At 46.5% G+C, this 19,809-nt stretch overlaps 1 protein-coding gene across 24 annotated transcripts in view; it reads left to right on the top strand.

The window, feature by feature from the left end:
* Positions 1 to 19,809, top strand: part of RALGPS1 (Ral GEF with PH domain and SH3 binding motif 1) — a 294,874-nt gene that overhangs the window by 92,393 nt on the left and 182,672 nt on the right. For all 24 annotated transcript variants that reach the window (XM_067040706.1, XM_067040711.1, XM_067040698.1 and 21 more), the window contains 2 exons: positions 5,142 to 5,225; positions 19,480 to 19,569. In XM_067040706.1, coding sequence (XP_066896807.1) covers positions 5,142 to 5,225; positions 19,480 to 19,569 — 174 coding nt within the window. The remainder of the gene's footprint in view (positions 1 to 5,141; positions 5,226 to 19,479; positions 19,570 to 19,809) is intronic.

The following is a 19,809-nucleotide window of genomic DNA, read 5'->3' as shown; positions in this document are numbered from 1 at the left end:
GGGCATGTTTTAGGAATGTCATTTGGAGAAGATTCCAGTTAGAATTAAACACATGCGTGGAAGGGCCACATGTGGCTGCCCATGGCTCAGTGGCTTAGATCCTGTGGGGGTCTTCAGGGAGGACTTGTCCCACTCCCCAGGTCTCCTCTTCTAGGGCCTTACCTCATTGACCCCAGGCACAGTCAGGGTCAGGCCTTTCTCAGGCCACCTCAGGGCATCTGACTCCCAAAACCCTAAGCACAAAGCTGGTGGCCAGAGAAGCTTCGCGGGTGAGCCGAAACCAGTGTTGACTCTTGCTGTCACCTAGGAATGCTTGCAGATGGGGGTATTAAGACAGAGTTGTTTTTGTATTGGTTAGGGAGTTTTTCCATGGACAGTTTCTTTGTAATAAACACTCTCCTTTGTCAGATTGAACGTCTAAATGAATCTCATGTGGTTAGGTGTTTTTACTTAAGGCAGCTGGTCAGACACCCTTTTGGTTCTGGGTGCGCTGATTCTGAGGTGCCTGTGGGAGGCCAAGGGAGGCGTGGCCACGAGGTGGCTGAATATCCTGGTCTGGAGTCAGCGGAGGAACTTGGGCCGGACGTGGGCCTGTGGTGGAAGCCGTGGTGGCGTGTGTGATTTTCCAGGAAGGGGTGCAGATGTAGAGAAGATGGAAGACGACCCTGGTGGGGCTTGGGGGACATGTGTCAGAAAAGAACAAAGCAACTGGAAAATACACTGCGAATGGGGGGGCCCGAGAGGCATCAAGACAACCAAGAGAACACAGAGCTGAGGGGCAAGGACAGAGAACAGCAGATGTGCAGAGGGGTTACCTTGCCAGAGAAGGAGGTGGCCAGGGAAGCGGGTTGAAACAGGGAGAACTGACAACCCTTTCAAGTGGGCAGGAGCTAGAGGCGACGGCAGGTCTGGAGAAGATGGCTTTTGTGATGACTATCGTGGTTACTGTTGTCATCACCAATATTATTATTAATGGGAGAGGCTTTTGCACATTAAAATCCTAGCAGGAAAGAAATTGGAGAGGAAGAGGTTGAAGATACAGGGACCAGAGAGGGCATCGGAGCAAGGCCTCTGGGCAGGGACGGGGAGGGAGCCAGGAGGAGAGTAGGTCCTGAGGGGACAGGACCTCTCTTCCACTAAAGCCTGAGGAAGGGAGAGAAGGCAGGTAAATTTGTTTATTTAGTGGCAGAAAGTTTCTCCCCAGTGAACCCAGGGAACAGCCGCATGACAGAGAAAAAGGTCCCAGAAGAAGCTGGCAAGGACTGTACAGGCTCTTACTGCCCTTTCACATCCAGTGGACCTCAGCAGACAGCTCAGAGCCAAGGACAGCCCGGGCGAGATCAGGGCCCCAGCGCAGCCCAGGGCAGCCACAGGGCTGGCTCTACAGCACGCAGGGCTACCAAGGCCTTACCAGCCTCAGCGCAGCCCCTTGTCTCCCTTCTAGAACCAGCCCTGTCTCCTCTGGTCAGTTTTAACTTAATGACGCTCAAATCTGTTCTGTAGCATGGACCTTTTTTAGGTAATAGTGGCTGGAGGAGTGTCGTTCTATTACTTCACATTTTTCAAACTCACTTCACACAGATGGCATCTCATATTCCTGTAAGGCCAAACACAGAAGAGGAATACTGCCAAGGAGGCTGGGCTTGGGACTTGTTTTAGGGCAGCTAGAATGGCCGTATTTCTTCTGACATCTTGATAAATCTTTCTGCACTGGATTTGGGAGATTTCAACACTGAGGAATGCTCATGCCCTGTTCATTCAACAAATGAATCTGCTGTGAGCCAGGCCTGTGCCCTGCATGTCACCTCCTTTGTCAGGCTTTATCTCTCTTGGCCTCCGCCACAGTTCTGTGGAGTTAGTCTCAGCATCCCTGTTTTCATCAGCGATGCAACTGAAGACAAGAGAACGGTTACCCAGGAAATTAGTGACAGGGTTGGCATTCGGAGCAAGGAAAGGACCCTTTCCATTTCATCAAGGAACCTCTCAAACATAGTGTTTTAACCTGTTGAAGTTTTAATTTTAAAGATTTTTTTTTTTGATGTGGACCATTTTTTGGAAGGTCTTTATTGAATTTGTTATAATGTTGTTTCTGTTTTGGTTTTTTGGCCACGAGGCACATGAGATCTTAGCTGTATTGATCGGACCCGCACCCCCTGTATTGGAAGGCGAAGTCTAAACCACTGGACCACCAAGGAAATCCCAAAGTTTTAATTTTAAATGTGACATGTATTCCAGTGCAAAAGGGTCCTTAGGGAATTGTCAAACTCCAAGAACTGTACATACAGTTTTTAAATCAGGGTCTTAGAAATATTCAAATCACACAAATTTGGGGCAGATGTATTAAGTACCTGCTTTGGTTCTTGCCTGAATGACATCAGCAGAATGGAAGAGAAATAATAATCGATTTTGTTAATAATTCAAGACAGCAACGGGAGTGTGTGTGGAAGAAAGAAGAGAGTGTTTGGAGTTAAAGCCGTGTCTGACAGCAGGGTGACCCTGGGAAGAGGAGGGGGGGTAATAACATTTATCAAGTGATTGTTACATGCCAGGTGCTCTGTGTGAGCTTTAATCTTACCTGTTCTAATGAGCTTCACGGGTAAATATATTATCAGACCCATTTAAGGTGAGAAAATTGAGGTTCTGAGAAGATACACATCACGCAGCTTGGTGTGTGGAGGGTGGGCTCTGACCCGGCTCGGTCTGTCAGGTCCACGCTGCTCCCTTTGAGGATGCCTTCCTAAGTTACTTACGGTGTGGAAATAGACCCAAACTCTGAATTCAATGAACCCTTACACACGTGTACCCTCCCTGCCCCCACACTTACGGATGTGTGTATAACTTCTGCTGTTTATTAAAGAATTCAGGGAAAAACAAAGGGAGCAACTACCAGCCAGAAACTGGGCAAGAACCATGTCTCAGTCCTTGAACATCAGTTTTACAAATTCTCTTACATTTCCAGGGCTGGCTTTGGAATCCATAGGGGAGAGAGGCTCTTGTCCTCACAATTACCTTTCGAAAGGGCAGTAATATGCATTTGCAGACTGCATATGTTCTGAAGCTGGGGTGGAGTAGGAGGAGTCAATGGAACTGACTTTGTAGGTCAAATATACACTAGAAAAGAAACTCAGGTATACAGAACAAGGAGAATCACGGTAAACAGGTAAACTCTACAGCTCAAAGAGATTCACATCTACTTGTGAAAAGAAGTGGAACCAGAGCATTCATTCAAGGTGATGACTAGTACTCAGCCCTCTTCTTTTTTTTTTTTTTTAACATCTTTATTGGAGTATAATTGCTTTACAATGGTGTGTTCGTTTCTGCTTTACAACAAAGTGAATCAGTTATACATATACATATGTTCCCATCTCTCTTCCCTCTTGCATCTCCCTCCCTCCCTCCCACCCTCCCTATCCCACCCCTCTAGGCGGTCACAAAGCACCGAGCTGATCTCCCTGTGCCATGCGACTGCTTCCCACTAGCTCTCCACCCTACATGTGGTAGTGTATATATGTCCATGCCACTCTCTCACTTCGTCACAGCTTACCCTTCCCCCTCCCCATATCCTCAAGTCCATGCTCTAGTAGGTCTACAATGGAATATTACTCAGCCATAAAAAGAAATGAAACTGAGTTATTTGTAGTGAGGTGGATGGACCTAGAGTCTGTCATACAGAGCCCTCTTCTTTATTAAAACGGATGTGGTGAGAATTACATGAGATAACAAGTGAGGCTCCCTGTCCGGTACCGACACATGGGGGATTCTTGGTAAATGGTAGCATTAGTTAATATCATTGTCATTACCGTTACTTGGCGTCTAAATTGTGAGAGTGAGAAGGACTTGGCAGGGTCAAGGATGTCTGCTGTATTTTTTCATGTGGGTGACTGGGAGGACAATGGTGCCATTTATAGACGTGAGGCCTCCAGGAAGAGGAGCTGGGTTTCTTAACTCCTGGTTGGTTCCCAAGCGTTCTCAAGTCCAGGTCATTCACCTTGAATCCGGAGCTGCCCATTGCCTGCAGCCAGCTTCCCACAGGCGCCTGCCGGTGACTTACAGTTGGGTCCTGAGATGCATTTGAAGGGCACAGCACTTCAGGCCTAACTGCTCAGCCAGCACGTTTGTCTTTGGCCATTCCCACAGCACCCACTGACTTCCTGGTAGACCCCTGATCTGTGTCTATTCCAGCTGGTAGGCAGCCGACCCTCACTAAAGCCCTTATAAAAGTTCCAGGTGTGGGGCAAAACATAATGTCATTAATAATACAGAGGCTGGATATGAGTTAGAAGGAAGCCATGTAACTGAGGGGTAGAGAACTTTCCTTTCCTGCATTCTCTCTGCCAGGGGTCGCCAAGGCACAAGCTGGCAAAGCTGGGCATTTAGTTAATGACTTTTCCTTCATCCTTTTATCTACTTCCCCCAGGTAATCTCATTAGATTGCTCCCTTGGAGAGGAACCAGCCTCACTGTTAGGTAACATTTAGGTCATTTGACTCTTCAAATTATAATGCTAAATCTGCTAGAAAAGAAGAGACCAGGCTCCTGAAGAAGATATTAAGGCGACCTGTCCTTCTGCCGCCTTTTGTTTATATGAGAGATGGGAGGGGCCAACTTCAGGAAGGAATCTGAGGTCATCCCAGAAGCTTCTCTGATCCCAGTGGGCTTGGCCCAGGACGTCCCCTGGTTCCAGGAATGGAGGATGTCACTTGGTCAATGAAATCTGAGTATCTTCAGCCAGATTTTAATTTTAAGTTAGCCCTGGGGTATGACTCCTGCTCAAGATAACATTATACCCTCTCTCAGACAGTTTGCATTAAGAAAGGGCTTCTGGTCCCGGGGAGCTGGCAGAGTGGCAGTGGCGGGGTTGAGAATAATTTGACACAGAAGTCCTGGGAGATGTGGCCGGGGTTATGGAGAAAAGTATCCTGCTTCTCACCCTCCCCTCTGGGGGTCCCAGGATACACCTCCACCTATAGACCCAGCCCTCTTCTCCAGAGGAGGAGGAGGAGAATCTCTCCCACCCTGGGAGGACATGGATGGCCAAGGCTTCAGTCCTTCCCCATCTCTGTGTCCACGTTCCAGTTAGAAGCCCTGCTGTATTTGCATCCCCATTGGAATCACTGTTGAAACTGACTTTGTGCTTCCCAGGAACTAGCCAGCTGTGGATGGAGTAAGAAGGAGAAACATAGTCTCGCTCCCAACGTTGTGGCCTTTACCCGGAGGTTTAACCAGGTAAGAGCGCCGCTTGCATGTGCCTGTGCAGATAGCACGCTGTTGTCCCCCACGGGCTGGGAGCCCCTCCAGGCTTCGGTCTCAGGCCCCTGACCCCAGGTCCAAACCCCTCTTCCTAAGCCCCCACCTTCATCTGTGCTTTTTCACACAGCGGGTGGAATTGAACACATCTTTTCTGTGTTTAAATCATTTCGGTGCCTTCCAATTCCACTTAAGCTAAGGTTCGGGCACCTTAATGTGCCCTGCAAGGTCCTGCGTGGTGGGTCTGGGCTTCTGTCCACCTCTCCAGCCTCATCTCTTGTCTGTCCCCCCACTCTGTGGGCTTCGGCCGTCCTGGTCTCCCACCTCTTTCCTGCTGCCTCGTATCTTGGTCTCATCAGGCCCCCATTCATGCTGTCCTCCCTGTTCAGCTCCCAACCAGATCTCAGCGGGAATGTCACTCTCTCTAGGAGCCTCCCATGAATCTCAGCCTATATAAGATCTCCCCGTCATATGTCCCCTCAGTGCACCTTTCCTTCTCCGTGTGGTCCTTTCCCCATCTGTCCTCATTCTGTGTGACTCTTTATTCTCCATCTTCCTGGGCCATCTGTGGGCTCCACGAGGGCAGGAACCATGTCTATCTTGTTCATCACTGTGTCCCCCACCACCTTGCCCTATGTCAGGCATATAATAGACCTTCAGGAAATATATGTAGAATGAATGAATGAGGTACTCAGGAAACACCTCTTGAATTGAATTTCTTTGAATTTCTGATGGCCTGGTCACTGGCCGCACGCATGCTACTACAAACCGACTTGGTCCAATCAGAACCTCTGCTCCAGGTAGGAAGCTCTGCATCCCCACCTAAAGGAATGATATCAGGGACTTGGACAAACTAAGTGGGGTGGGCTTCTGACTGCTCAGACAGACCTGCCAGAACATGGTCTTCAGTGGAAAGTACCCTGCAAGACCCCTTTGAATAAATCAAAGCTCCAAATGGGGCTGTTGACAGCTTTTCCTCTTTCTTCTTGCTTTTCTGGTTTCAGATGAGGACAGGGGCCTCGAGGTTGCACAGTGTACGTGACTGGGGCTCTGGGTGTTGGGCCTGGGCTCCCTTTGGGCCTTCCTTCCAGCTGGGCTGTCCCACTGGGAAATGCCGGGTCCTGCGCGTCGCCGTTACTCAGCTCCCTCCAGGCTTCTCCAGCCCCGCTGGTTAGCACTCCAAGCGCAGTGGGAGCCTCAGAGAGGCGCCAGCTTGTGCTCTGATGATCAAGGCCAGCGTTCACATTGTTGTTGTTTTTTGAGATACAACGGGAACTAAGGAAGGCCTAGCCACATCTGTGGTAGGGACTGTACACCCTTTGTTTTGAAAAGAGAAATACTGAAGCCTTTTTTTTTTTCTTCTTTATTTTCAAAATCTTTTCCTTTTCAACTGAGCTTAGTCCTTTAAAAAAAACCAGATGTGTACACAGTATCAGGGGATTCATAGCTTCCTTAGCAAAACTATTTGGCCGGGAGCCAGCTCAGTCCCACCTCTGATCAGCTACAGAGCTCCCAGAGGAGGGCCACTGGCGGCTCTGATGTAATCTGCTTTGCACGTGGAGTCCAGGTCAGCTTGGCAAAGGGCAGTGCAGCTTGTTCTGCAAACAATTGTATTGTGTCCAGCTCAGACCAAGTGGCTGAAATGAGCCAGAAGTAAAGCTGCATTTTCCCAAACAGAATGCTCTGAGAAATGGTCTCCCTGCTGGCCTGTGAGCCACTTAAAGAGCAGCTCCTGCACACAGCCCTCGTAGCTCGGGTTTGAAAACTGGCCAGCGGCCAGTCCATCAGCCGCTGGGGCTGCTTTCCCTGAGATGAACTGATTGGCGTCTCTTCCTGGCAGACTTTCATGTGTGACAACAAAGCTGCTCATCAGACTCCAGATAAAGGCACGCAGGTCACTTACCTTCCTGAACCTGCTTTCTTTATCTGTGAATGAGAGTAATCATAGTACCCACTTTGCACAGTTGTTATGAAAATTAAATGAAATGATATAGGTAGAGCTCTTAGCACTGTGTCTGTATGTAGTAGGCATCCAAACATTTTTTCGGGGAAAAAGGGAAGATTAGCTGATTGGCAGGAGGTTGCGAGGGAATCTGAGGCTCCCTGTGGCCAAACCCCAAATCCAGCAGCCAGTGTTCTGGTCAGCCTCTGAGGACTTGCCTGCTTCTCCATGGGACCTGAGTCCCTTGGGATTTGTTTATAGAGTGGCTGAGATGGAAGAGCTTGGCCAAGTTCCCTAAGGGCCTGTTATGGGCCAGGCTTGTGTCTTGGTCCCAGGGAGTTCACCATAAAGCCAGAAGTTCTCAGTCTTTTTCCCATCACGGGTTCTTTTGAGAATCTGACAATATCGCATATGAACCTGCCCTCAGGTAAATACATAGTTATATACATTTGCATTTAATTTGAGTGGGTTTGCTGCCTTCCCTGCCCACTGCCCCCCTAGAGTCTGTACCTGAACGCTTTAGAGGTCTCTGGACAGCAGGCTGAGGAGCTGTGGTCGCATGGAATCAAACAGACCTGAGTTTGCACCTTGGCTCTACAACTTGTTGCCTGTGTGATCTCGGGTTGTCTTTCAGCCTCTGACCTTCCTCATTTATAAAATAGGAAGAATCATTTCAAGTGATTTTTGAAGATTAAATGAGAATCGTGGATGTAAAGGGTTTAGCTCAGCACTTGACATATAGTAAACAAGTAATATCAGCCTTAAAAAGGGTGGTAGTGTAGTGGGAGCTACAGGCTGAAAGGAAGGTTAACCTTGGGCCTCAGTGCTGGCGGTAGGGTTGGGATAGTGTCCTGAAGATGAAGAATTAGGAAGAGACGGAGAGGGAATTCGGACAACTTGGTTCTAGTCCAGGCTCTGCTGCTAAGCTGTTCTGAGGCCTTAGACAAGTCCAAGTCTGGGTCTCAGGACCCTTATGTATTAGCAGAGATTGGACCGGGCAAAGGTTTCCAACACTTTGCCCTGGAGGACTGCTTTAACTTTTCTCATGGACTCATATATATATATATATATACACACACACACACACACACACACACACACACACACACACACACACACGTACGTCGTTCTCAATGACTGAAACCCCAGCTCAAGCTCACCTTACTGGCTTATGTAACAACATCCAGGGAGAGACTAGACTTGGCGTGTTGCTAGGGGCCTTGGATGGTGCTGCTCTCTCGGCCTGGAGGTCCCTGGAGACGTTCAGGGAGGTGTTTTCTCTGTGCTGGCTCCCCTCAGGCAGCCTCCTCCTCTGTGGTTCCAAGATGGCTGCCAACAGCTCATGGTGAGGGCGACCCCCGCAGAAGAGACCTTCCTCTTTTTCAGTAGCTCCATTTGATGTCCTGGAATACAGATTCTGGGGTTGATGGCCCTAGCTTGGGTCCCATCCTGTGCTTCGTGATCTCATCACCCTGACCAGGAAACAGGAGGCTCTGGCTGGCCAGGTCTCAGAAACAGGCCTTCCCGTGGAGGTAGGGCAGGGGGCCAAGGCTGCAGGGACTGAGATTGGAGGACTGGCAGTTCCTCAGGGAAAGTTGGTGCTCGGGCAGGAAGAGGCTGAGTGGTGGCCAGAACCCCCCCACAGACCCTCTTCCCTCTTGCGCTCTTCCATCCAGCTCTGAGCTTTCTCCCCTGATCAATCGGCTGATACCCCATCCATGCATCATTCGCCTAGCCGCTGAATCTTCCTGATCCCTCTTGGCTTTAATCAAGACTATTTAAAAAACAGTTATTGAGCACTTAGGCTCAACTTACTGAGTTAGACACTATGCTAAGCATTTAACCTGCATCATCGAATTCTGTTTCCATAAAACCCACTGAAGCCGGTATTTTAAACCCATTTTATGGATGAGGAAGCTGAGGTTCTGGAAAGTAAAGTAACTTGCTCAAAGCCACAGAGCTGGTGAGTTTCTTTATTGAGGGGCCTCCCCATTTTTCTGAACACGACTCCAGTAGAACCCCCTGTTCTTCCAGACCTCATTTATCACAGGGCTGGGAGGCAGCGTTAGCATTTTCCCTTCCAAATGCTACCTCCAAACAGTTATTCTTTCCTCACTGTATAAACCCTCTTTCATTTGAGGCTCATTACTTCTGGTTATATTCATTTATTAATTTAATAGACATTGACTGAACCTGGTACCGGGCTCTGTGCTAGGTTCAGGGGGTCAGCAGTAAACTGGACGTAGCCCTTGCCATCATTAGCTCATAGTCTGGTGGGGGAGACAGACGTGATGGAGGGGATTACAGTCCAGGGGAATCAGTGCTAGGGTGCGAAAACCAGAGGAGAGGTGTGGGCGGTAGGAAGGGAGGCCAGGAGACTGGACTGGAGTCTGTCCCGTTAATCTAGGTGAACGACAGAGACATAAAGTGGCCGGGCTCAAGAGAATATGAAGAGACCGAATAATAGCACTGGGTGATTGATTGGATTTGGGGGGAGATGACAGGGAGGAGCAAAGGAGGCCCCGCTTTGGTCCTTGGCAGCACCACTCTTTGAGATGGTGAGTACAGAGGAGGAGGAGCAGTTGTGAGAGAGGAGATGACAGAGAGGAGAGAGGTCTGGAGTTAGAGAGGTCTGCAGAGGTCTGGAGAGAGGTGTGAGTTCAACCATGCAGCAGGTAACTGGATACTTGCATCTGGGAGTCAGGGGAAAGATCCAGCTTGAAGATGCAGATATTGCAGTCATCTGCATTTGAAGCCACGGGAGCAGATGAGATTACCCAGGGAGCAGCAGAGGCCCACGTGAGAACCTCGGGGCTTGTGGGAAGCGCAGAGGAGAAGGGGCTGAGAAAGAGCAGCCCGGGCGCGAGAAGAACACCCAGAAAGGCCGGTGGCTTGGAAATTGGTGTCTCAAGGATAACGGGATGCTACAGAAAGGGTCGTTTAAAAGGACTAAAAAAAGAGTCTTTTATGTGTAGCAGCACGGCGGTGCTAGGCTCAGCAGGAGCTGTTTTGTGGGGATGTGAAATGCAAGCTGGGCTGTAGCGGCTTGAGCGGTAGATGTGAGGAAGCGGAGCGAGCAGGTGTAGGCGACGCTTGAACAGTGGCTCTAAGGAGAAAGATGAGGAGAAGGGGGTGGCTGGAGGGGTTGAAGACGTGCAGGGAGGTGTTAATATTCCTTTTTTCTTTTCAGCAGAAAGAGCCGTGGGGGTGTACATATTTTGAATGGAAAGAGCCAGTAGACCGGGAAAAATTAAACATGAGGAGAGAGAGGGAATACATAATGAAGTGAAGTCCCAGCGAAGGTGGGAGAGGCCGAGGCCTGGGACCTCTTCATCGTAATAGGAGAGTCTGCAGAAAGGAAAGATACAGACAGACACAGGTCTGCTTGTAGGTGTGGTGCAAGGAGGTTCACGGCTCCTCTTTCCTCAGTGGAATAGGAGATGAAGGCGGGGAAGCAGGAGGAAAGCTTGAGGGGTTTTGGGGGAGCTTGAAAAAGCCACTCCAGGGGAAAGAGAAGGTTGACTATGGAAATATAGAAAGACTTGTGGGCAGAGCCAATGGAAATAGAGATTGTGGCTTTTAAAGTAGCCCCAGGGCATGAGGGTAGATGTTTTGTCTAGTTGCACTTTGCAGCCTAAAGAGAGGGGCACAGGAGGGCAAGTGGTTGGATCCATCCGTGATGAGCAAAGCAGAGTTTTTGAAGGACCATGGGGCAAGGGACCTAAAAGTACTGGCTACGAAGGGGCTGAAGTGACAAATGATAGGGGATCCATGTGCTCAAGAGGAAAAGGGCCACCAAGGACTCCAAGGCGTGGTGAGAGGGAAGGATGGGAACAGCAGTGGGGCTGGGGTCAAGGAGCAGGTGAGGATTAGAAGGTTAAAGGTTGTGGCCCGAGACTGGAACTTCAGGTTTCTGATGCAGGGCAGTCCTGGGTAATTTGGAGAAGGGGGTGACTGGAGTGATAGGTGGGTAACAGTTGCTGAAGTGACCATGGTTGTTCACAGTGATGTTGATGTTACCCAAGGAATAAGGCAGGGAGGCAGGGTTTACTATGGAGAGGAAGGCAGTGGTCCAGATTCTGATCTGCTTGCTATCTCTAAAGTTTTACCTTTCCAGAATGTAAAAAAAAAAAAAAAAAAAGGGTCTCATATATATGTAGCCTTTTCTGACTGTCTTTTCACTTAGCCATATGCATTTAAGATTCATCCCTGTCTTTATATGGCTTGATGGCTTTTTAATGAATACTGCTCATTGTATGGATTTACTAGTCTATCCATTCACCTTCTGAAGGACTTACAGTTTTTGATGATTATGAATAAAACTGCTATAAACATATGCATGCTGGTTTTTTTTTTTGGTGTGGACATAAGACTTCAAATAAACTGGGTAAATATCTAGGAGTACAGTTCCTGGATCGTGTCTGTACCATTTTGCATTCCCACCAGCAAAGAGTGAAAGTTTTGTGTTGCTTCAGGAAGAAATAAAACTGTCTTTATTCACAGATGACATGATGGTCTATACGGAAAATCTCAAAGAAATCTATTTTTAAAACTCCTAGAATTAATAAGGGAGTATAGCAAGGTTGCAGGGCACAAGATCAATATATGAAAGCTTTCCTATATACCAGCAATGAAGAACTGGAACTTGACATTTAAAAAAAGCACACACCATTTACAGTAGCACACACATACTCAAGAAATACTTAGGTATAAATCTAACAAAGTATGTACAGGTTCTATATGTGGAAAACTATAAAACACTGATGAAAGAAATCAAAGTAGATTGAAATAGAGAGGCATTCCATCTTCATGTATTAGAAGGCTACTTATTAAGATGTCAGTTCTTCCCAGCTTGATCTATAGATTCAATTCAATCCTAATTGAAATCCCAGCAAGCTATTTCATAAATATCAACAAACTGATTCTAAAGTTTATATGGAAAGGCTAAAGATGTAGAATAACCAGCACAATACTGAAAAAGAATGAAGTTGGAGGACTCACTCTGCCTGATTTCAAGACTGATTGTAAAGCTATAATAATCAAGACAGCTTGGTATTGGCAAAAGAATAGATGTCTAGGATTATGAAACAGAATAGAGAGCCCAGAAATAGACCCAGACAAATATAGTCAACTGACCTTTGACAAATGCATGAGGGCATTCAGTGGAGAAAGAGTAATTTCTTCAACAAATGGTGCTGGAACAATTGGAACTGTTTTTGTGTATGTGAAAAAATGAACCTAGATATAAGACTTTAAGCCTTTCATAAAAATTAACTCAAAATTGATCATAGACCTAAACGTAAAAGACAAAACTATAAAACTTTTGAAAGAAAACATAGAAGAAAACCCTACATGACCTTTGGTGATGAGTTATTAGATATAACACCAAAGCACAATCCATGAAAGAAAAAATTGGTAAGTTGGACTTCATTAAAATCTTCTATTCTGCAAAAGACATTTTTAAGAGAATTAAATGACAAAGCACAGACTGGGAAAAATATTTGCAAAACACATATCTGATAAAAGGCTTGAATCCAAAGTATATTCTTAATACTTAACAATAAGAAAACAACCCAATTAGGGACTTCACTGGCGGTCCAGTGGTTATGAGTTTGCCTTCCAATGCAGGGGGTACAGATTTGATCCCTGGTCTGGGAGCTAAGATCCCACATGCCTCCTGGCCAAAAAAAACAAAACATAAAACAGAAGCAATATTGTAACAAATTCAATAAAGACCTTAAAAATGGTCCACATCAAAAAAAAAAAAATCTTAAAAAAGAAAACAACCCAATTAAAAAACAGGCCAGGGACTTCCCTGGTGGCGCAGTGGTTAAGAATCCACCTGCCAGTGCAGGGGACACGGGTTCAATCCCTGGTCCAGGAAGATCCCACATGCTGCGGAGCAACTAAGCCCATGAGCCACAACTACTGAGCCTGTGCTCTAGAGTCCGTGAGCCACAACTACTGAGCCCTAACGCTGCAACTACTGAGCTGACACGCTGCAACTACTGAAGCCTGCACGCTTAGAGCCTGTGCTCTGCAACAAGAGAAGCCACCCCAATGAGAAGCCCGTGCACTGCAATGAAGAGTAGCCCCGCTCGCCGCAACTAGAGAAAGCCCGCGGGCAGCAACAAAGACCCAACGCAGCCAAAAAAAAAAAAAAAAAACAGGCCAAATATCTGAATAAGTACTTTACCAAAAAGATGTAACCAAGGGCAAATAAATGTGAAAGGATGCTCACCATTATTTGCCATCAGGGAAATGCAAACACTACGCACCTATTAGAATGGCTAAAAAACAACAACAACAACCCAAAACAAACAAACAAAAAACCTCACCAAACCTGACAATACCAATTGTTGGCAAGTAATTGGAGCAACACAAACTCATTTGTTGCTGGTGGGAATGAAAAATGGTATGATCCAGCAATTGAACTCCTCAATATTTATCCAGTTTATTTGAAATCTTACATCTACACACATACACATATTCACACACACAGATACACAAATAACACACAAATATTTATAGCAGCTTTATTTATAATAGTCAAATACTGAAAGTAGCTAGGATGTCCTTCAATAGGTGAAAGGATAGGCAAACTGGTAAATTCATACAATGGAATAGTATTCATCGGAAAAAAAAAAGAATAAGCCATCAAGCCACATAAAGACATGGATGAATCTTAAATACATATTGCTAAGTGAAAGAAGCCAGTCTTAAAAGGCAACATAAGTGTGATTACCTCCCCCACTTTTTTTTGACGCTCTGGAAAATGCTGAAAAAAATTCTGGAAAGGTAAAATTATAGAGATGGTAAACAGATGAGTGACTGCCAGAGGTGTGAGAAGGGGAGAGCTTTGAGTAGGTGAAGAACAGGGGGTTTTTCAGGGCGGTGAAACTATTCTGTATGATACTATAATGTTGGATACATGCCACTGTGCATTTGTAAAAACCCATAGAACTTTACAGCACTAAGAGTAAACCTCTTAGTGCTAAATATGCAAATTTTAATCATTGTGGAGATTAAGGGGTCATAGGATGGAATGTAGACCATAACAAGCGAACCTAACTGGATTATAAATGTATGAAACAACCTCCCTGAGAAGGGTGAGGGGAAAAGGTGCTGGCCTAAGTAACTGTGGAAATGAGGGAGCCTGAAAGACTAAAGACAAAAGGAACTGTATATAAGCACTGTACTCTGATCAAGTTGTTTCCCAAGGGCGGATGGGTAACAATTCTGGAGCCATTATGCATGAACACTGGAATTGAACAATTAAGGAAATGGGTGGTAGATGGTGGGACCCAGGTTTCTCCCACCTGTTGTAGTGGGAAGTTGTAGACAAGCAAGAGGAGGCTAGAATGATCCATATGGTAATGGATTGGAGGTGGAGACATTAGTAGGAAGTCGTATTTAGCTTAATATAGATACAGATGGTTACATATAGGAATATTTATAGGTATGTATATATACAAGAGTTAGGGTACATACACACACACACACACACACACATTTCCTTGCTCTGCATCTGAGAGGACCTAGAAACAGTGATTCCTAAGTAGCACAAGCACACGTAGCTCCCAGATCTTGGTTTCTAATACCATTATCTAATAAAAGGAACCAAGGGGCACTTCCCTGCTGGTCCAGTGGGTAAGACTCTGTGCTCCCAATGCAGGGGGCCCGGGTTCGATCCCTGGTTGGATGCCTGGTCGGGGAACTAGATCCCTCATGCGTGCCACAGCTAAGAAGTCTGCATGTTGCAGCTAAGGCCCAGCTGGCGCATCCAAAATAAATAAGTAAATAAATAAAAAAATATTTTTAAAGAAAGGAACCAAGGCTCCTTGGAGAAATGGCTGGTTTCGGACTGGGACAAGAAATGTACAGGATGAGGCTGTGACATCTTGTAGTTCCAGAAAGTAAGGAAGCGCTCAAACAAACCGACCGAACAATGCTGGGGGCACGTCGAAGCCAGCTCTCAGTGGCCAAAGCTGGAACAATTTGAGTAAGGAAATAAGTAACATAGTATTGGATCAGAACCCCAAAGTATAAAATAAATATCCATGAGTCCATTCTGATGTAAACAAATGATGGAATACATAAATGGGGGAGACTAGACAAACCTCCTATGCAGAAGAATTCCAAATAATCTATGTAGATATTTTGCCTTCAAGAAGGTGGAGCACAACTGCCTCCTTCCTTCCATAGCGACTTCCTTCCAAAGTTTGAGGTGATAGTATTATTTATGCAACCAGTTCCCTATTGATGGGCGTATTCTTTTGCTTTATAAACAGTGCTTCAGTGAACCCTTGTATGTGTATCAGTCTACGTTTCTGTATTTTTGTAAGATAAATATTCCAGGGAGAATAGAACTTTTAACAGCTTGAAATTTATATTCAAGTGGTTCTTCAAAATGGTCCTGTGAATTTATACCCCTGCAAACAGTGAAACAGTGTATGAGTATCAGTTTCTCCACACTCTTGGCACATTGTGTGACTCACAAAGGGGTAATGTATTCTCTTTAATATAAACACCTTTTACTAATCGAGAGTCAGAGGACAGGTGTAACAATAGAAAGGTGGATGAAGGACCTGAACACGTAATTCACAGGCAAATAATACAAATGGCCTATAAATATTTGCAACAAAAAACTGAAAAAACATGCAAAAAAATATTAACTGAGGAGTCATGAAAGAAATGTAAAATAGAAACAGTGAGACGTTAGTTTGTCTACTAGGTTAGTAAAGAAAAAAAGAGCTGTAATAACTGGTATTAGCCTGCTCCAGTTTTTATGGATCAACAAATAAAGCTTTTGGAGGCCAAGTTTTTTGTTTTTTTGTTTTTGTTTTTTTTTCGCGGTACACGGGCCTCTCACTGTTGTGGCCTCTCGTGTTGCGGAGCACAGGCTCCGGACGCGCAGGCCCAGCGGCCATGGCTCACGGGCCCAGCCGCTCCGAGGCATGTGGGATCTTCCCGGGCCAGGGCACGAACCCATGTCCCCTGCATCGGCAGGCGGACGCTCAACCACTGTGCCACCAGGGAAGCCCTGGAGGCCAAGTTTTAAATATATGCTTTTGAAGAAAGGTACACATACTTTTATTCACTCCACCTTACAGGAATTTATCCTCAGACCTTAATTAAAAATGTATAAAGATATACGTATAAATATGTTCACCACAGCATTGTCTATCACAACAAAATAATTCGAAATAAGCTACCCAACAGTAGGAGGTTCCTTAATGATGAGACATCCCTAAGATGAAATGCTTGGCAGCTGCTAAAAAATATGTTGATATTCTTATATATTTATAAAAATTCTTGTGATAGTATGATTAATATATACCAATTTAATTGAAAAAGAGAAACATGTTCTATGACTAGACAGACATATGTTCTGAGACATGACACATACCACAGTGTTTATCACGGGGGTCTGTATGTGAGAACGAGCTTGCAAATGACTTCTGTCTCTTGTGCTTATCTCTGTCCCTTTGTTTTCGGCATTAAGCTTCTCTTAAATTTTGTAGTTAAACAGAATTAAGGGCTTCCCTGGTGGCGCAGTGGTTGAGAGTCCGCCTGCCGATGCAGGGGACACGGGTTCGTGCCCCGGTCCGGGAAGATCCCACATGCCGCGGAGCGGCTGGGCCCGTGAGCCATGGCCGCTGAGCCTGCGCGTCCAGAGCCTGTGCTCCTCAGTGGGAGAGGCCAGAACAGTGAGAGGCCCGCGTACCGCAAAAACAAACAAACAAACAAAAACAGAATTAAAACAGTTTAAAGCCATGCTGATTCTCCCTTTGTAATGTTTCTCTCCTCTGCCCCTTGCTTCCATCTCCTTCAACACTGCCCTCACTCAAGCCTCCTGGATCTCACTTAGACCATCGCCTCAGCTTCTTGATGGGTGTCCCTGCTCCTGCAAAAGGGTCTAGCCTGTCACTCCTGTGCTCAGAAGCCTCTGGAACTCTCCCTGCGCAGCATAGTGTCCCCTTGTTTCTTCAGACCCCCTTCCCTTCTTAGTTCAGTCTCCCTCCCGCCCCAAGCCCACGGGGTACCTGCAACACCAGTCCTGTCCGCTCGCTAAGCTCTCCGTGGTCTCCTCACCTGTTGAGGGTCTACCCATCTTTCAAGGCCCACCTCCTCTAGGAAGCCTTCTTTTCTCATTATCTCCCCCATACTCCAGTTCACTTGGTTTGAACTTCTTTGATGGCCATGATCACCAGCTGCCTTCTAATACAGTGATTTCTGGACTGACAGGTCTGGACTCGCAGTGCCTGGAGCACATGGTAAGGGCTTCGTGACGGTCTGCTGCAGTGAACTGATCCATAGTTGCCTCTGAACACCACCTGAGTCAACTCTGCCACGTTCCATAATTATGCTTTAAATAGGTGTGATTTTTTTTGACACATAAGAATCTATTAAATTATACGTATAAACTATCACACTTGAGATTTATGTGGCATAAAAGTGTGCATGTATTAAAATATAAGGTTTATGGGCATATCACCTAGAAAAAATCTTGCTATATGGGAAATCTTTCTTCCGTAACTGGCTAGTAACATTTGAGTCTGAACCTAATTTTAGGCAATTCCTTGGAAAAAATGATTCTATGGAAACCCAGGCATGTCCTGGAGGCAACCACAGATAATTACACAGAGAAGACTTTTCTATAATATTCCTGCTTAATATAAGAAGCCAAATTTTGATTCTTGGTGATTTAATCTTTTCTTGTTTTCTCATTGAAAAGTGACAGTATTTCAGTAAAGGGAAGACATTTGGTTGCAGCAGTAAACATGCTTTGATAACTCTGGACTATCCTTAACTATTTTAGTCTTTGTAAAATTTAGAGGTTTTAGATGCTTAGCCTTCCTTTTCATTGCACGTCTCCCCCATTCTCTGGCCATCTCTCCTCCTTTCTTTGCAGCGCTGTCATTGCATTCTTGGGCATCCGTGTTTCACATAGAGCTGCTGTTATAGTCATGAAACATAAACAGGAAAGCAAACCACTGCCCAGTGTTTCTTAGCATGAAGCTCCTCTTGTTTCATTGAGGCATCGTGTGAGTCAACTAGACACTGGTGGATGACTTTCTTGTTCCCACCAAAAGACTCAGGGGCTCGAGGATGGTCAAGTGTGAATGATATTTGGAACGAAAAGTACCAGTATATCCTTTTGGCATATATGCTGTCTCCAGAAAAACATGCCTTTGGGCTTCCCTGGTGGCTCAGTGGTTGAGAGTCCGTCCGCCTGCCGATGCAGGGGACATGGGTTCGTGCCCCAGTCCGGGAGGAGGATCCCACATGTCGCGTAGTGGCTGGGCCCGTGAGCCATGGCCGCTGAGCCTGCGTGTCTGGAGCCTGTGCTCCGCAACGGGAGAGACCACGACAGTGAGAGGCCCGCGTACTGCAAAAAAAAAAAAAGAAAAAAAGAAAAACATGCCCTTTTACCTGCATTGCTTTACAGAACTTTGAGAGATGTTTCGTTTTTGGTGTTTTTTTTTGCGGTACACGGGCCTCTCGCTGTTGTGGCCTCTCCCGTTGCGGAGCACAGGCTCCAGACACGCAGGCTCAGCGGCCATGGCTCACGGGCCCAGCCTCTCCGCGGCATGTGGGATCCTCCCGGACCGGGGCACAAACCCGTGTGCCCTGCATCGGCAGGCGGACGGACTCTCAACCACTGCGCCACCAGGGAAGCCCAAGGGTATGTTTTTGTATCACTTAAATTATTGGGCAAACCTCTCCTAGAAAATGAAATTTGTTATAATTGTGCGAATATAGGTGAGTCCTTCTTGCCTTGGGTCTGGCTGGGGATATGGATCTCATAGGTGGTGCTGCCAGCATGCATATCCCTTTGTCTGGCCATTTGTCTATCCGTCCATCCATCCATCCGTCTCCCCATAACTGGGATCCTTTTGGGCAGAAATCCTGTCTGATACATCTCAAAATTTCCTGAAGTACCTCAGGGAGACCCATATGTCGATGGAGGCCCAATAAGTCCCGTGGCTAATAATGGGAATACTTTTTTCTCACGGCACTACTATGCGTGTTGGAGAACTGGTGCTGGCGGCGTGGGACCCACTTGTAGGCTTGAGTGTCATAAAGGAACCCTCAACCTCCTGCAACCCTAGGGTTTGCTCTCTCAGTCTCCCAACCTCTTAGAAATCCCATAGAAGTAGTGGGCGGGTAACTTGGTTGGTCCGGCATTTAACAACTTTTCTGGTGTGTGTGTGTGTGTGTGTGTGTGTGTGTGTGTGTGTGTGTGTGTGTGTGTGTGTCCGTGTGTGTCTGTGTTTGACTCTACAGGTCAGTTTTTGGGTTGTACGAGAAATTCTAACAGCACAGACTTTAAAAATAAGGGCAGAAATCCTGAGCCATTTTGTGAAAATAGCCAAGGTAAGCTGTTTTATTACCTTTCCCCTTCCTTTCCTTTCTTTTTTATCGCAAAAAGGTGTTTCCTCGGTACTTTGGGAGCCGATTTGCTCGGGACGAGCCGGGCAGGGTTCAGACACGGGGCTCTGACCCAGCTTCCCCAGGCGAGGCAGCCGTGGGACCAGCCTGGCTGCTTGCTCAGCCTCCCGGCCGCTGTGCACGCGCAGGCAGGTGCCCTCCGCCCTGTGGTTTGGGCAGCCAAGC

The sequence above is a fragment of the Kogia breviceps genome, chromosome 8 (assembly GCF_026419965.1).
Source record: "Kogia breviceps isolate mKogBre1 chromosome 8, mKogBre1 haplotype 1, whole genome shotgun sequence".
In the NCBI taxonomy this organism is placed as follows: Eukaryota; Metazoa; Chordata; class Mammalia; order Artiodactyla; family Physeteridae; genus Kogia; species Kogia breviceps.
The sequence above is the reverse complement of the archived record's forward strand: the minus strand, read 5'-3'. Positions and strand labels throughout refer to the sequence as shown.